This window comes from Aspergillus luchuensis, chromosome 1 (assembly GCF_016861625.1).
Source record: "Aspergillus luchuensis IFO 4308 DNA, chromosome 1, nearly complete sequence".
Lineage (NCBI taxonomy): Eukaryota > Fungi > Ascomycota > Eurotiomycetes > Eurotiales > Aspergillaceae > Aspergillus > Aspergillus luchuensis.
The window spans coordinates 5819613-5836007 of NC_054849.1; the positions used below are offsets into that span (position 1 = coordinate 5819613).

Consider the following 16395-nt stretch of genomic DNA (forward strand, 5'->3'; position numbering starts at 1 on the left):
CCCTTCTTGCGCGGCTCTGTTCGATACAATCTCGAACCAGAAGATCCCGCTCTATTTGGCTCTTGTGCTTTGTCTGGCTGGAACTGCCCTGTTTGCAATCACCACCACATGTACCCATCACCCTAGCCATATATACTTCTTGCTCTGAATGCTAATAGTGTTGGTGACCCAGCATGGGTGCTATACCTGGGCAGGATTCTACAGGCAGTAGCTGCCTCGGCTGCATGGCTCGCGTGCACGACCATGCTCACCGAGCTCGCAGGTAGTGCGCGAGCCGGGGCAATGTTGGGACTGAGTATGTCTTTTTCAACGTTGGGAACGGTCAGCGGACCGATGCTCGGGGGTGTTTTGTTAGGCTGGTTCGGATACTGGCCAGCTTGGTCCCTGCCAATGGTTCTGCTGATCCTCGACATGATTGCGCGTTTTGTTATGTTTCAGCCTGATTATCAGATATTGGATTCCCAGTCTCCAATCAGACTTGCAAACCGCAGCAAGCTATGTCAAAATGTCCCCGAAGCGTCCCCCTTCCTGCCCCAATCACCTTCATTTGACCCAGATACCACAACAAAAGCGGAGTCTTCCAGCCCTGCAACCACGGAATATCGCAACTACTACACCGTAATGCTCCAAGACACTGGAATGTGGGCAGCCGTTGTGAACACAATGTCCCAAGCCGCACTCCGGGCAGCATTCAACGCCACTCTACCCGTGTATCTTCGAGATACATTTAACTGGGGCCCATCATCAGTCGGGGCGATATTCTTTGCTCTTCAAGTCCCTATCATCTTCTTGTCTCCCCTATTTGGCCACCTCCGGGATCGTGTCGGTATGCGATATCCAACGGCAGTCGGTTGGGCTCTTCTATGCCCGTTGATGTGTTACTTAGGTGTACCTGGCAGGGATGTTTCCCAGGCTAGTGGAAACCACAAAGATGCAGAAGTAGCCTTTATTGTATGTATATGTGGTATCGGGTTAGTGATGTCGTCAGTTCAAGGTGCCGGGTCGTTTCATATGAGGTGTAAGTCATACAGTCCCGAAGTTCATATATAATAAGCGTGGAAAGCAATATAAAGGATGAATGCTGACGATGAGTAGTCCTCCTAGAGGAAGTTGAAAAAGATACTCCCACCTTGTTTGGGCCCAATGGTGGGCGCGCGAGGTGCTTCGCACTGGTGTCTATCTCGTTCAACGTCGGTCTGATGCTCGGCCCGGTTGTTACTGGGCTCCTGTTTGAGAGTGCAGGATACTATTATATGAATATTGTTCTGGGTAGGTCTAGGCTTGAAGATATCTTTTATATGGACGGGGACTAACAGTTTGTACTCTAGGTGTGGCCTGTATGGGAGTGGCGGTGGTGACGTTGATGTTCTGCTGATTGAGATGTGCCTACGACCCTGATTTTTTAACCGCGGTTGCGGTCACTTTTGTCTCATGCATTGATTTAATGCAACCGATTGAATCTCGGATCTTGATGGGCCTCAGTCCCGGGCTATCTTGTAATAATCACCTAGCCATGGGCTTGACCCTACTAATTATCAGATGCAGCCTCGTAATCGCCCCGGACGCCGCGCACGTCCTTGAGCTCAGCTGCCGCTGCAATGACACCTACCCCTTACTATGGCCAGGGATTTGGCTTGGAACCACAAAAGGACCCTCTTTACTGTTACCTAAAATTTGTCGACGGCAAATGGTCCCTCGTCCGGACAACATGTGCTAGATTTCTGGCCAGCCTTGCAGCTAGATCCAGACATATAACAACCAGTAACAGCTTGCAATCTTAAATAACAATGAACACCCACCTGACGCCATGTGTGGCCAGAAAACAAAAGTCCGATCTTGAGAACGTATTTAAGTACCTAAATCTCTCAGTACCTGATTCACATACTACGAGCGGCCCATGGCAAATTAGAATGGATCGTGCCTAATCCAAGCCTGATCAGCCCCCAGCGCACGGCGCTTGGCATGATGATTGTCTTCCTCGGACAAAAGAACCAAACTGCGTACACTGAAATAGGCATAGCATGCAGGGAAGATCGGGCACTCAAGCATAATAAAGCGAAAAGAGAAGGGAAGGAAAGGAAATTGGGGGGAAGCGGGCGTGTGATGGACCGAGGCAGCAGGGACATGGACAAAAGTCCAAGCTAGGAAGGGCTGATGAGAGCAGACGGACCCTAGTCCGAAACTGGTATTGTTTGCCCGAGCACCCTTGTTTGACCTAGGCAGCGAGCCCATTTTATAAAAGGTACGGAGTAAGTAGGTCAGTTTGAAATCTTTGAGTCCCGCAACTGTTCTTTGTTAAACAAAGGATGCCCCAGTAATCCAGCGAATCATCATGTCAAGCGCTACATCCGGCCGATCTTGGGGCAACTACCATAGTACCAACACTACTTGTTAGCCAACTGGGTCATTACACCCCTCTCTCCTGAAATTTTACTTTGACTTACCAGGTGTCCAGCGTTGTCCACAGTTACAAAGGCAAAGCGTGACGTTTCGTCCGTCCCTTCACCGACCGAAATCTGACTTTCCTTCGCAAATCCCACAGGTTCCTGGCTCCCAGAGTTGATCGAGACCCACGGAAGTAAGGGCTTTGCTGTAAATTCTGTCTGGCCTTTCCAAGAAAGCGAGTTCGCCCAACGTAGGTTGCCAGCCGTATTACAGGCGAGATCAAGGTTGCCTTGATACGCTAAGAAGTCAACATTATTTGCGAGTAAGAAAGCGATCTGCTTCGAGCTCGACACCATGCCGTCCGCTGATTGAGCGAATGCATCAATAACAGAAGTAGCGACGAATTTGTATTCTGTAACCTGTTGCGGTGGCGACAGGGCCTCCCAAACAGATGGCGAATTTAAATATCTCTCAATTAGAGCCGCTTCGATATAGCACATTTCGTCAATCTCACAAGGTGCAGTGACTGTCGTCATCCTTAGCAATAATTTGGCCCATGAGCCTCTGATGATAACAACTCACTATCAAATCTGTTACGGCCATCAGCGCCGGCCTCGTTATCATACCACCCTACAACACCATCGTAACAGACGGACTGGGCCGCATGACATATCGCGGGGTCTGAGTGTTGAATGCATATGTCATATAGATCCATACAGTGCGGCATATTCGCCGCCATATTATCACACCTAGTTTTATTGAAGATAGGAGATGGGACTCCTGGGTTAGTAGTACACAGTGTTTCCCAATACCCGAACGTTGCATCCTTGGGTGACATGAATCCGTTACCCACCAAGCACGATTTCAGCGGTATCCTGGGGCTATCTTTATACAGTTCATTTTGTTCCAAGATTTGGGTCGCCAGATAAGGAATGTACCGGCCCTACACAGTGTATCACAAGGTAATTGTTAGAACACTGAGCAAGCTTTTTCTGGGGGGAGGGGCTTCCATCTTACTGCGTAAGATTCACCAGAAAGGTGAACGGGAAGGAACTGTTTGTGAGGAAAAATCTCGGATATGAATAATTGCAAGAACCGATGCATGTCTACCGCGGCTTCACGTGAGTCATGAGGCAGCTCATAGCCCTCATCGATATAGGAAAACCCGACATCGACTGGCTGGTCAACAAAAAGAAGTGATGAATTCTTGGTCCAGGCCCAGGGGTTGTGATCAGTTCCATTCCCAAACTCATTAATCCGACAAGGGCCAACTTCTTCGAAAAGTCCAATCATACTCGAGTCTCCTGGGCCCCCAGTCATCCATAGCGTTAGGGGATCATGGAAGGGGTCATTCTGGCTTTCAAAATACCAAAAGAAAAGATGCTTCGGGCCAATGTCGAGCCAACCAGTGAATTGGGGTGAACGAGCATCACAGATCGAGTCATTCTGCTCCTGGATGCGAATTGAATATGCCGGTAAGTGTGGGCTGCGAAACACCTTAAAGGGATCAGCCCCCTCTGGCCCTAACACGGTCTGCGTAGCGGCATATACTACGCTGCCGAACAGGACAGTCGACCAAAGGGTGATCATTGAGCAGGGTGGGTTATAGGATATTGAATTCAAACTGGCAGTAGCAACAGCACCGGAGGGGTTGGTTCAGTCAGCTTTGCGGGGTCAGTTTGATTCAATGGATGAAGCTATCATCGTGTAAGCATTATTTAGTTGGTGATGTCTAGCCAAAGAGAAAAAACAGAGAGAGAGAAGAGCGAGAAACGGAATAAACACGGAGCAATGTAGTTTCATTCAAATGTGATGCTGCTTGGTCGATTTCACCGATCGTGAAATTCTCCTTCTCTGGGGCCCTTGCATTCTTCCTGATGAAATTATAAAAACGACTGACCAAAATTATTGTAGAGTTTTGGAGCTCGAGATTCTCTCAAAACATACGGCAGATTAGATGACCCTGATATGACGAAACTGTGAACCTAGGGAACGTGCTCAATCGATGTTTGCATTCTAGATGGGGTGGTGGACGTTATGGGTCACGGGGTACACTATGCTACTGTGGCAGAAATGGGCTTGGCAAACAGCTAATTAATACACCGAATTTAACTAATTATGCGGTATACGGGCGGGCCTTTCTTTGTCTCAAGCATTGATACCGGCATCATTCATTCAATGTTATCCGAGGCTAACAAGAGCATCGTACATTTCACTGATCTAATAGGTTTGTCATATAGCGCCGTAATTCGGAAAGCTTATAGAATAGCTTTATACTTTATTAGCGAGAGACATCTTATTACCTCAGTTTGTGCACGTTGCACCCAGGTGTCGATATAGTTCTATAGGATCTACCTGAAGCAAAATCTGGATTCTGCCACAAGACAAAGACGTGGCAGGTATATGGCACACAAGTAAAAAAGGCTAGTAAAATCTCAACCCAGTCTGTATTATATCCCTTGTGTATTCGGAACTTCTACTAGGTATCAGGCCGTGATCAATTCACTAGATGTTTTATACTAGCTTGGGCGATCCTCGTGGTAAAATTACCCACTGTCACCGAGACACACCCTAAGTTTAGTGGATATTTTAAGCTTGCGCGGCAGGGGAGCTTGGGCCTGTAACTCTGGGTCTTTGGGATGAGTTATTTCTTTTAGTACGATGCATAGAGAGAAAAAGCCAGCAAACCTTTGAATGAAAAGTATAGTAATTTTCTAAGTGTCAAATATCTGCGCCCCTTCATGAGTAAATTACCGAGCTTTCATCGGCTCAGGAACCTAACACAAGTCATGACAATGCCAGGCTTCCCTCTACTATCTGGGTAATTGAGTACTAGTTCAGAACTAGCATCTCGCTAAATTATCAAAGTGGCTATTCGCATTGCCAATCTAAAACAGCCACTAGAGAAAACAAAGAAAGCAAAGCAAAAGCCGCTCCAATATTGCGTTGGAGTTAAATTAAATTATCCGGGGAAAAATAACTCTTTTGCAATGGCAGTCCTTCTCACCAAGAACGAATTTTTCCTTCGATGTTCAGTGAGACCCAGGATCTCCCTGACCTACCTCCACACCTCATTCCAGAGACAAACGTGAGCAGCTTCCACCTACATGCCTAGCTCCTATTTAACAAGCAACTTGCCAGGGTCTCGTAGGCCAGGCTCTCCGGGTAATTCAGGGAATACCCGCTTGTGTTTGGGTAGTCAACGAGCACACCGAGGCCATCGCCGTTGTAGTTTCTCAATACCGGCCATCCCGCCTATGGACTGATGCTGGTCTAAATGCCTCGACTACAGGGGTCGGTTTTGATCTGTCCACTACAGTAAGTCGTCTTCCATCGCGTCTTTCCTATCGACCTATTTTCCAGAGGCTTACTAGTACTTTCCTGATTGACCAGACGTTTACGCCTCCTGCGACGCGGAAAACGCTTGCCCCCGCAGCACCAGCCCCGAAGCAGTCCATAGCTACGTTCCCGCTGTGGACTCGGCGCGACGGATTCGGGGTTATCACCGTGTTTGTGGGTGCGACGCAGACGCTATATATCGAAAATGATCGTATCCCGATCGGAGCCACGACCTACTTCCGAAACGAACCTGATTTGCATATCCAGGAGTATGGTAGCGACTGATAGGGATGTGGCCAGTGGTGGGATGCGTGTAAATACAAGTCTGTGATTGAGTGATGCATGTGTGGGAAATTTCTCCATTGAACTTACTACTAGGCTTGACATAGATCTGAATCCACTCGTACCAGACTCCGAGTGCTGACAGCGATCATGTTTATACAGCAAACCCTCGCTTCCAACCATGATTCAAACCAGCATTACTTATCACTATTGGCTCTTTCTGACAATATATTAGGCCTTTCCTATTCATCTAGCACATACGACCACAGGGTGTGGAAAATAGGGCTTCCCGTCCGCTCAGCCGTACTCAAGCCACACGCCGGGAGGTTAGTAGTTGGGTGGGTGACCACCAGCGAATCCCTTCTGTTGTATGTAAATTTTCGTTTTCTTCTTTTTTCTTTTTTGTTGTTACCACGACTGTTGAAGACATTCCTTCTTACTTTATAACTATCACTCCTTCCCTTCTTCATACATCCATCTGCCAGTTATCCCTTCAAATGTGGTGCATTCACAGACATACCTCCGCACACACGCCAAGAGTTCGAGCAATTCCTCTCAAGAGGGGGTCCGATAATCTCCAATAACCCCTAATAACCGCTGACAAGGAAGTACACACGCCCGAGAGATGATACTGGAGTGGATGTTGCGGTGGACAGTCGTAGTAGGAAACCGTTCAAGGGTATACTTGAAATGTATCGTAGTATTTGCGTGGGAGTAACAATTGATAGACCGCATATCGCAAGCTGTTTTTGCTGTTACGATATTATACAAAACTAGGACAAGATAATGATTTGATTTTCTAGATCCCCCGAAGAGTATTTTTACTGCTCGTTGAGTTATCACCATCTCACCAGATAATAGAGTCCTCACTCATTCCGATGCTTCTTTCAGTCTCTGCAACAGCCTCTCTATCCTCTCATCGTCCCAGTCCTCCGAGAAGCGCCTACAATACGAAATAGCTTCATCCCTTGCCAAAAAAGCCATGTCCACCGGGGTATTGGCTCCTTCGTCCTGAGACTTCACGTTTACCAGGGCTCCCCGGTCCAGGAGAGCTTCGGTCGTCTCCCAGTTGCCACTATCTGCTGCCCAATGCAGGGGCGTGCGACCATTGTCGTCTGTGGCGTTGATGTCCGCGCCAGCTTCAAGTAATATTCCAAGATTCTCTGGGGTGCCCCTCGATGCAGCCGAATGGATTGGTAGACTGCCATTCAAGAGCCTTGCATTCATGTCCGCACCGTGTTTATGGAGAAGTGACTTGAGTCCGTCTGACGTGCGACAGGCAGCCGCAGCATGCAAGGCACTGAAGCCTTCCGAGTCCTGATCATCTAATTTTGAACCTGCTTTCAAGAGCGAGTCGATAATTTCGGTGTTACCATTCTCTGCTGCAATGAGGAGGGGAAATGATGGCTTTCCCTCCTCTACGATGGTACCTCTCTGGTTTGGATCGGCACCTCTATCTAGCAGCGTACCAATAAGTCCAATATTTTGATCTCCTACCGCGTACAAAAGAGGTGTGCCAACGGTGTCTGGTGAACTCGGTGTGACCATTGCGCCATGTCGCATGAGGAGTTCAGCCATATCTCGATTGTTTGCCTTAACTGCTAGTGTCAGTGCCGTTTCACATATTGGTTCAGGTGGCCAGCGGCGATGATTCTCATATAAACGGTATGATCCAGTGAAACGGCGCTCTTCGGCTGCCTCGGGGTAGGCATTAACATCAGCTCCACGATGGATCAACAGCTCCACAATGAGTGGCCGAGTGGCGGCAACAGCATCAAGCAGAGGTGGGGTGTCTTCAGGCCCAGGGTTGAGCTGATCCTGCAATCCGTTGTCGAGTAAGTATGTCACGATAGAGATTGAACCACCCCATGCGGCCGCTCCCAATATGGATGTCTCATCATCGGGCTCTTGGCGATGAATATCTGCACCTCTATCGATAAGGAACTGGAAAGCCCGAAGGTCGGCACCCCGAACAGCATCTCGTAAGTTTCGATGCGTATCTGCTCCGTTCTGCAGGAGGAAATCAACAAGATCTTTTCTCTTCTGAGATAGAGCGCTTTGTAGAGCCCGGTGGCAATCCACTCTTGCGCCTGCATTGATCAAGACCTGGGTGAGTTCGAAACTCCCCACGTCCACCGCAGCTCTCAAGGGCGTCAAAAAGTGTGACTCAAGGTTTGGATCTGCTCCGCGAGATAGCAGCTCATGCACAAGCGCAGTATGCCCGCCTTTTATCGCCGATTGGAGAGCTATTGGGTGATCCGAGACTTTGGCGTGGCTGTTGACGTCGAGACCCTCGTCTAGATACTGTCGCACGAGCGTCGCGTCACCTGCACGAGCTGCGTATCTCAATGCTTCGTCTGGTGTAATACCATAGGCTATCAGCTCGCGCAATATGTCGACGTGGCCGCCAGACGCGGCGTAATACTGGGCGGCGGTGATGCCACATTGGGCAGGCCTAATGACTTCTGTGGCTCTGTTCTTCATGGTCCTTGAATTTGTGATGCGCTCACACCTTAGCAATGTCTTCACAATATCAAGACGACCACTACAAACTGCAATCACTAGGGCTGATGGAGGGCGTCCTTTCAAGTCGTGGTAGTCCTCAGCCCCGTGATTGAGCAGAATCTCACAGACAGGTAGATGGCCCCTCGCAACAGCTAGAAATAGAGGATCCGACCTTTGGCTGCCAAAAATCCGTGGACTCGGGAAGTTGACCTTGGCACCAGCCTCTAGCAGCGTGATGGCGACATCTGAATGACCTTGAGCAGCTGCTGCACCAAGCGCCGTACTCAGTGCAGCGCCTTTTGCATTGACTTCGGCCTTTGCTTCTATCAGTAATTGGACTATTTCCAGGTGGCCCATGAATGCGGCTGCTTGTAATGGACGGTGGTATAAGCCGCCGGAGACATTTGGCGACGCACCCTTGCTGAGAATTACTTTCACCACTCGTGTCAGACCACAGTAGGAAGAGTTATATAATGCTGTATAGTCATTGGTGTCGCTCGGCTCATCCCGCAGCCATGGTCGGTCAATTTTTGCCACTTTGCTCCATAGCCCAAAATAAGGCCCATTCTCGTCAAAGAGATCTAGTAAAATAGATTCTAGCTTGAGGTATTGCCAAGCGCCTTGAGAACGATCTTTATGCTCGTTCCAAAAGTGCCCTGCATAGCGTGCCAGCGGATGATAAATCCAGAGGTCGCGGGCGGCAGACTGAACCGCATGGTGAAAGTACGCAAGGCTACAGTTAGCCAGGACCGCATGGGACAATCTCGCATCCATGAAGAAGTCGGAGCATGGCCCTCGCAAGATCACTTCAGAAGTGAGGAACTCTCGAACGGTGAAATGGGCTAGCTTGACATATACACACTGGGTGCCACTCGTTTCGTCCCAAAGGCAGTAAGTTGAAACAAGACTGGAGCAGGAATCAATGAAGCTTTCTGGGTCGAGGGGCTCTAAGTTTACGTCATAGAAAGGAATGTCTCCATTATCGACATTAATAGCTATGGCGCTTGTAATCTCATGTAAAGATAGCTGCAAATGCGTCAGAGCAGGAATGATTCTTGGTTTCCTATTGTGATGATCACTCACTGGCCGAAGAGCAAAGGCTACCCAGCGTAGAAGGTTCTTCACGGCAATGCGGTTGCTCTCATCAATTTTGTTGATTGTCGTGGTGTAGTGTTCCTCTAATGACTTTGGTAGGTCTCTGAGAGCTTTGTGTACCGCCTGTGGTGTCGCACACCGTCGCAGTGTCTGCAGTTGGCAGTCCATCCAACGAAATCTGCAAAAAGTGTCAGCCACTCAACAGTTCTGCAGGTCAGGGCTGAATACGCACGAGCCATTGGCTTGGGCCAAGAGGCTCTCTTCAATCTTCTTCTTCAACGATATTGGCCACCGGGCAAGTTTGCCCTGATGCGAGAACTGGTGTCGTAGTGCTGTTTGCATATCAACATTCACTGTTGATTCATCAATTGTAGCAGTGGAGATCTTGAGGCCCTCGAAAGCGTGTCGAAGTTGCTCCAAGTTTCGGCTGAACACAATTAAATGCTGTTGTCCTTTTGTCTGTTTCATCATCTCCTTAACGAAATTCGCAAGCTCGGGAACTCCACTCTGGAGGTATTCTTCGCATTCGTCGAGACCATCGAGAACAATGTAATTATGCTCGAACTGCAATAAGAGGCCATTCAGTAACCTCTTCCATGAAACTGAATGCTGTTCGTCGGATGGGCTGTTATGATTCCTCCACGGCCTCGGGAGATAGCGAGGAATGGTTGCTCCTTGATGAATCAGCTGCCTGACGAAGGATCCATACACGCGGTTGATGTCGACTCCTCTTTCTTCCGACGCATCCATGAAGAAATAGCATAGGCTGCTACTTTGCTCCCCACCACAGTGGTCTTGAAGATCCTTAATGATCCTCGAACTGCTAGTTGTCAGACCATCATAATTAAAATGGGCGCAGAGACATTCGTCGACTGGATCCGATAGGGAGCACACGTACCATAGGACGGTTTTACCACATCCAGCTGGAGTAGGACCATGAGTGTTTGGTTAATCTCAGTACTGAGGGAGCCACTTACCAGCCCCCTTAATCCACAAGAGATTGTTGCGGCTAATCTTCCATTTCATGTATTGCTCCATGTTCAATAGCCAGTCACCAGTAGCTGGAGCACACTTTTGGTACTCTTCTTCTTGCTTGGCTGATTGACTGCGTCCGCCCAGCTGCTTGAGAAGCTCAGCTACTTTATGGCCTAAGACTGTTATTAGCGGTCTTATATTGACTCTGAAACTCGGCTTACCCTCATCAGACTGAGCCACACTCTCTGAGAGTCTAGTAATATTCTTCTGAACACTAGGTGAAGACCGGGTGGGGTTCAATACCTCCATCATGCTCTGGCTAGACGAACCGTCAGAAGACCAACGGGTGTTCTGTCACAAAGCACCTACGTATTATCAGCTGCTAATGCCGATTGCAGCTTGCTCTTGGTGGTCGCAAGGGTCTGCAACATTTTTTCCACATCTACAAGTTGCAAAGGCCACCCCAGAGCACGCCCCACACTAGAGGATTTCCCCAATTTCAAGCTTGCTCTGAGGTCTTGCAATTGGACCAAGCACCTGCGGAGAGCGCCATCATTCCCATCCATTGTCTGCAAGGACGGCAAAGACGAGGCATTGGCGGACTCAATCGCCTTCACCAATTGCTGTGCGATGGTCCCAAAACTGGAGACCTCGTCCAGAATCCGAGAAATATCTTGGGGCGCGTCTCGGACGCCCATGCGGTAGTCATAGCACACGGACACCAACTTAGCACATACCTGGACGATGCCGATGATGGTGCCTACAAGGCCAATTGGTTCAACCATATCAAGTGCGCACGAGCATGCAAATCAGAATCAAGGCTGCTAGAGGCAACATTCCACGGCAGGAGGCTACAGCCTTGAAGGTGGCATTGGAAGTACGAGCTAGTGGACGGGCGCAACCCAGATTGGAGATAAACTAGTCCATACATGGACGTCACGTGAAATTGTCTCACAAGGCTACAAACACAGGGGCGGATGAGTAGCTCGGAGAAGATGTGACTGCTCACTGACCGGCCTTGAGCGCTTGGTGCTCACACTGAGCGGTTATATGTGATGTGAAATACTCACCCTCATCAAAGCGGCGGGAGCCAGAAGACGGAACCTACGACCATATCAGAAAAGCAAGTATGTATAGGAGAATATAAATAATAGCTTCACAAAAAGAAACCTATTAATACAATAATGATACAAGATTATCACAACTTCACGAATAGCACAATGCGTGATTATACCCCCTCAACCTTTTCCCCCGGCGCCAACATCTTGATATAACAATGCTCGCCCGTCTCCAACACCGTGATAGGATCATTGACACGCAGGGTGAATTCTATACCATCAGTCAGTTCTGTCCAACAACTCGATTGAAACGAAGAAGAAAGGGGATACCTTTAACAGCAGGAACACACTGCATCCCCAAGCATGCATTGGTCAAATCCCCCACATCAATGCGTCTATACCTCTTCAACGTCCGATCCGGCTCCCTGGGGTGTCGTACCCCGGTATCAGGATCCACATTGGGTAACTTGCACCGGATAGTGCGGCATGCCGTGTAGATTTCGACCCCATCGCCAGAAGAATCTCCAATAACTATCCTCTTCCATTCATCCTCAACAAACTTCCCCGGCCCCTGAACAATCACATTCGCCCTAAATCGCCTCACACTCAGCTCGGGAATCTCGTCCGCACAGTTGGCCGCGACATCCCTCACGCTCGCCATGTTGAGTAAATGGATCGGATACGCGTCCGCGAAGCCAGTCACGGGCTGGAAGCCTATATTTTCTTTGCGAGGGGCGTTGCGGTAGATTTCTCGTCTGTGAGTGGTGCTTGCACGGAAGAGGGAGAGTTTTCTCCGTTGATGGGATGGGAGGGTGGTGTCGTATGTTAGGAGATCTTTCAGGGCTGCGGGGAGGAGGTGGGAGTAGTTGTGTGCGAGGGGGATGTCTTTCCAGATCTTGACGGGGGTGAGGGGGAATTGTGTTGTTGAGTTAGGCGGGGGGTCGAGGGGGATGGTGAAGGATGATTGGGATGGGAAGATGTGCAGGGTTCTGAGCAGAGTTATTAGGGGGTTGCGAGATGGTGGGAGGGGGTAGTGTATTAGCAGGACGCCGTTTGATAATGTCTCTGGATTTGTGGCTGAATATGTAGGTAACGATGGATCAGGAATCCAGATCTCTGGGCGGAGGAGGGCAAGCTGTCGGAAGTCACGATCTCGGAGGGTGCGGGCTGTCCAGGTTCCACTCTCTTCTTCCTGTTCTTTTTCGTTTGGTGTTGAGGTTGATGTGTTGGTGGTAGCAGTGGTGGGTTGTGGTGATGGGAAAAGCTCCGCGAAACAGAACAGCCGGTCATACTTCAAACCCGTCTCTATCACATCTGCTGCCTCGAGTTCCACTCCTGCGCAGCTCTTGATCGGATACGTGAACAGTGCTTTTATGCGCCAAGCTGGTAGCCCGGTGTCGGGGTCTGTGTCGGTGTTGGGCACACCGTGGGTGTACTTGGGTGAGTATTCATCGTGCAGGTTGGAGCGCTGCGATGGTAAGAGACCCAATCTGCGGCAGCCTTTTGGGGGCGGGGATGTGGGGTTGATGTAGGGGAGAAGGAGAATAATGCAGAGGAGGATGGGGAGGGTGATGGATAGGAGGAGGATATTTGGAGCAGAGTTTAAACCATTTTGAATGGTGGCAGGGATGCTAGAGTGTAAGCCTAGCATTGATGGTGGGTACGTAGGGGGTAAGGGGTTCAATAATCGGTCGATATTGCTGATGAAGGTGATGATTGTAGATGGAAAAATTGTTCCTGAAAATGGCGTCGGCAGTGATTATCAGATTATCAGTCGCCGGTGTCGGAAGATGCCGATGGTGGGTCCACTCATAGCCAAGGCTGCTTGTCTTCTGGATGAACTTTGGGTTTAAGCTTTACCAGGCACTTGTAGCTACCTTGAAAATACCCCTAACTTGCCTGCAATCCCAGACAGCCAGAAATGCGATGTTGGTCCAAAAGTTCATCGGCTACACGCCCGATTTTGCGCGCCATGACTACACGAGTGTACTTTGATCCCTTTGGAGACACAAGGAGGAAGGAAAGACAATATGAGAAAGGGGAGGCGTATCTCGTTAAGTTATATATTTTATCTTCGACATCAAGTACAAGATCTCAAAATTAAACCAGCAAAAGGAAGGGATGTTATCTGCTCTAAAAAATTTGCGTCATCAAAGGCACTTGGGTGCTTATTCGAAAAGTTCAAAGGTTCCCGCGCAACGCCTGTTCCCTCTCAAAAGCCTCGAACAGACTCTTGAAGTTCCCAGCCCCAAACCCATCGAAATTCTCTCTTTGGATTATTTCAATAAAGACGGTAGGACGGTCACCCACGTGCTTCGTGAAGATTTGCAAAAGATATCCCCCTTCATCGAAGTCGATAAGAATGTTGTATTTCTGCAAAAGGGTGATATCTTCGGCAATCTTAACATTCTTCATAGCCAGCTTCTCACGCATCTTGACATAGTAGCTACTAGGGACGGAAAGAAAGCTGATGCCGCGCTTTGTAAGGCTTTCGACAGCTTCAATAATGTTATTGGTTCGGAAGGCGATGTGCTGACAGCCGGCTCCTCCGTAGTAGTCCACGAATCTAGACACATACATAAGCACTGATTATACCACCGGGACCTTTCTTAGGTGGGGTGTTGCGACTCACTCTTCAATCTGAGATTTCTTCAGACCTGTGGCTGGCTCGTTCATCGGCATTTTGATCACATTGTTTGGAGATGCCACAACAACTGATCGCATAGCTGAATAATCCGAGCACATATCTTTGTCGTCCACAGACCAATAGCGGTGGAAGTTCAGAGCATCCTCGTAACTAACAGATACGATGATGAGCAAACTTCTTTGGAGATATTAGAATGACGAGATAAGGGAAAGGGTATGCCTACTATTTGACAATCCCGTCGAGACCGTTCCAAGGCTGGTTCCCGACGCAATGATCAATTTCAATCAGATCCACCTTGGGTAGTAGCTCGTTCAGAGCATTCATATCATTTACCGGGCGAAATCCAGGAAGGAATACTCCTCGATAATTCGACCGATTGATCAGAGTGTGAGCTGTATCTCCGTACGTCTTGATTGTTGCATAGAGTACTTCCCCGTCCTTTTCATCACTAAGTATAGTTGGCTTCTGGATTGAGGTTGCCCCATTTTGGATGGCATGCTCCCACACGCCTCTGACATCGTCGACCTGAAAGGCAATATCCTTAACTCCGTCACCGTGTTTGATCAAGTGTGCTTGGATCTCAGTCAATTGGCTGCGGTCCTTTTCGGACACGTTCTTGTCGGAGGGGATGTTCTGGGGCCCGGTTATTGGGGCAGTCAGCATGAAGCGAGCGTTCCCGTTGGCAACGACATAGGAAGTTGTCAGGTGCGATCCGGTTTCCGGTTCGCTGTATGCAATAACGCGGAAGCCGAAGTGAGCGACGAAGTAGGTGGCAGCCTGACGGGCATTGCCCAGATACCAGGAGATATAATCGAAGCCAGTGTAGTTGGGATTGAACTCTTAATCACGGCCAAGTTGGGCGGGACCTTGGATGGCTCGCCGTCGACGCCGGTGAAACGCATGTTGTGCAAATAGCAATATTCAAGATATATACAGAGGTAATCGAGCGACTTGACAGGAACACTGAGGTTCAACAATGGCTTAGGATATTGAGCCTGGCATACTGTCCCAGGCCAGATTTATAGCCATTGTCGAAAATGTAATGCCAGCTATCTTTCGAAATATAGTGTAGATAGAAGAGATTTGCCATCTTACATCTCAGCTGATGCATCATACATCATGCATCATGCATGGCTGTGGGTAGAAGGGCTGAAGAGAAAGCAAACACCGAACCTTCCTTGGCATTGTGTAATTAGAAGCTAGTACGCAAATCGAATGGCGCTTGGCAATTTGCCACGAATATCAGTTTCGTGGCAGTGGCAGGTCACAAGCCTTCTTTTGTAATCTAATTGTTGTGTTAGATGTTGATTGATCTGTATCTCGCCCGAAAGATGGGAAACGAAGAACCGGTATTGCCAGCTGTACGACCACCTCAAAGGATCTCTCAAGCAGTGGAAGAAAAGTAGCATAATGTATCGGTGATCTGGCCGATTGTAGTGCTGAAATTCGACACTGTTGTTACCAGCGCCTCTAATCCTGCTTCTTAATCTATTCCAGATCATGTCGAGATTGGAATCTCAGCGCCACATACGCCCCTTCCGAGGGTTTCGGAGCGCCTTCCCCTCGCGTCAGCAAGGGTGAGAAAAAAAAAAAAAAAATTAGGGCAGGCTTCTTTACCCGAAATGCCTGCCGAGAAAAGTCGAATATCATCTAGCTCAACACTTACTTGATACGGCGCCGGTGAGCTGACAAGGTCAGATGAAGGGGCTAACTGTAGGCCTAAAATGAGGAGGTGGGGTTTAGCTGTGTCATTGTAGACCTCCCAAATTAACGTTAGCTTTTAGAGATAAGCATTGTTGTGCTACGCACGGGGCGTCAACTGCGGTAGATTAGGCTAGTGGCGCGGCCCCCCGCGGGCCGTAGATCACAGATCACAGATCACAGCTGAACTGGTTGACGCGTCATCAACGGAATTGTCCTTTACATCTCGAGTAACACTTGTGCAGGGTTAGTGGCTGGGGTGAGATTAGCATGCACGCTCTGTAATCTGCCATGGTGGCAATGCTGCAGCTTCAGTCGGAGGTTTTTCGTGGCGCACGTGGCATACATATGTTGGCGGGTTAATGGTAAGCAAAGGTATGAGCACTATCTTACCTGATGACTTGTACC

At 48.9% G+C, this 16395-nt stretch overlaps 8 protein-coding genes across 8 annotated transcripts; 2 read left to right on the top strand and 6 right to left on the bottom strand.

Moving 5' to 3' along the window:
* Positions 1-243: 243 nt before the first annotated feature.
* AKAW2_11960S (uncharacterized protein) lies at positions 244-1375 on the top strand (the record flags this gene model as incomplete). The annotated part of the gene is made up of 3 exons (XM_041684502.1): positions 244-1018; positions 1096-1269; positions 1329-1375. 3 exons carry the CDS (start codon positions 244-246, stop codon positions 1373-1375), a joined length of 996 nt encoding a protein of 331 aa, XP_041538680.1.
* Positions 1376-1905: 530 nt separating this feature from the next.
* On the bottom strand, positions 1906-2232 carry AKAW2_11961A (uncharacterized protein; the record flags this gene model as incomplete). Its single annotated transcript, XM_041684503.1, has 1 exon — positions 1906-2232. The coding sequence occupies one exon, from the start codon at positions 2230-2232 to the stop codon at positions 1906-1908; it is 327 nt and encodes a 108-aa protein (XP_041538681.1).
* Positions 2233-2295: 63 nt separating this feature from the next.
* On the bottom strand, positions 2296-3975 carry AKAW2_11962A (uncharacterized protein; the record flags this gene model as incomplete). The annotated part of the gene is made up of 4 exons (XM_041684504.1): positions 2296-2367; positions 2445-2911; positions 2968-3328; positions 3403-3975. 4 exons carry the CDS (start codon positions 3973-3975, stop codon positions 2296-2298), a joined length of 1473 nt encoding a protein of 490 aa, XP_041538682.1.
* Positions 3976-5413: 1438 nt separating this feature from the next.
* AKAW2_11963S (uncharacterized protein) lies at positions 5414-6009 on the top strand (the record flags this gene model as incomplete). Its single annotated transcript, XM_041684505.1, has 3 exons — positions 5414-5473; positions 5527-5703; positions 5779-6009. 3 exons carry the CDS (start codon positions 5414-5416, stop codon positions 6007-6009), a joined length of 468 nt encoding a protein of 155 aa, XP_041538683.1.
* Positions 6010-6876: 867 nt separating this feature from the next.
* AKAW2_11964A (uncharacterized protein) lies at positions 6877-11366 on the bottom strand (the record flags this gene model as incomplete). Its single annotated transcript, XM_041684506.1, has 7 exons — positions 6877-9537; positions 9595-9784; positions 9839-10426; positions 10505-10529; positions 10584-10754; positions 10803-10900; positions 10951-11366. 7 exons carry the CDS (start codon positions 11364-11366, stop codon positions 6877-6879), a joined length of 4149 nt encoding a protein of 1382 aa, XP_041538684.1.
* Position 11367: 1 nt separating this feature from the next.
* On the bottom strand, positions 11368-13290 carry AKAW2_11965A (MOSC domain protein; the record flags this gene model as incomplete). The annotated part of the gene is made up of 4 exons (XM_041684507.1): positions 11368-11465; positions 11595-11685; positions 11816-11910; positions 11970-13290. 4 exons carry the CDS (start codon positions 13288-13290, stop codon positions 11368-11370), a joined length of 1605 nt encoding a protein of 534 aa, XP_041538685.1.
* A 530-nt stretch (positions 13291-13820) lies between these two features.
* AKAW2_11966A (uncharacterized protein) lies at positions 13821-14949 on the bottom strand (the record flags this gene model as incomplete). The annotated part of the gene is made up of 3 exons (XM_041684508.1): positions 13821-14205; positions 14272-14436; positions 14510-14949. The coding sequence occupies 3 exons, from the start codon at positions 14947-14949 to the stop codon at positions 13821-13823; spliced, it is 990 nt and encodes a 329-aa protein (XP_041538686.1).
* Positions 14950-14987: 38 nt separating this feature from the next.
* On the bottom strand, positions 14988-15188 carry AKAW2_11967A (uncharacterized protein; the record flags this gene model as incomplete). The annotated part of the gene is made up of 1 exon (XM_041684509.1): positions 14988-15188. One exon carries the CDS (start codon positions 15186-15188, stop codon positions 14988-14990), a length of 201 nt encoding a protein of 66 aa, XP_041538687.1.
* Between the last annotated feature and the right edge of the window lie 1207 nt (positions 15189-16395).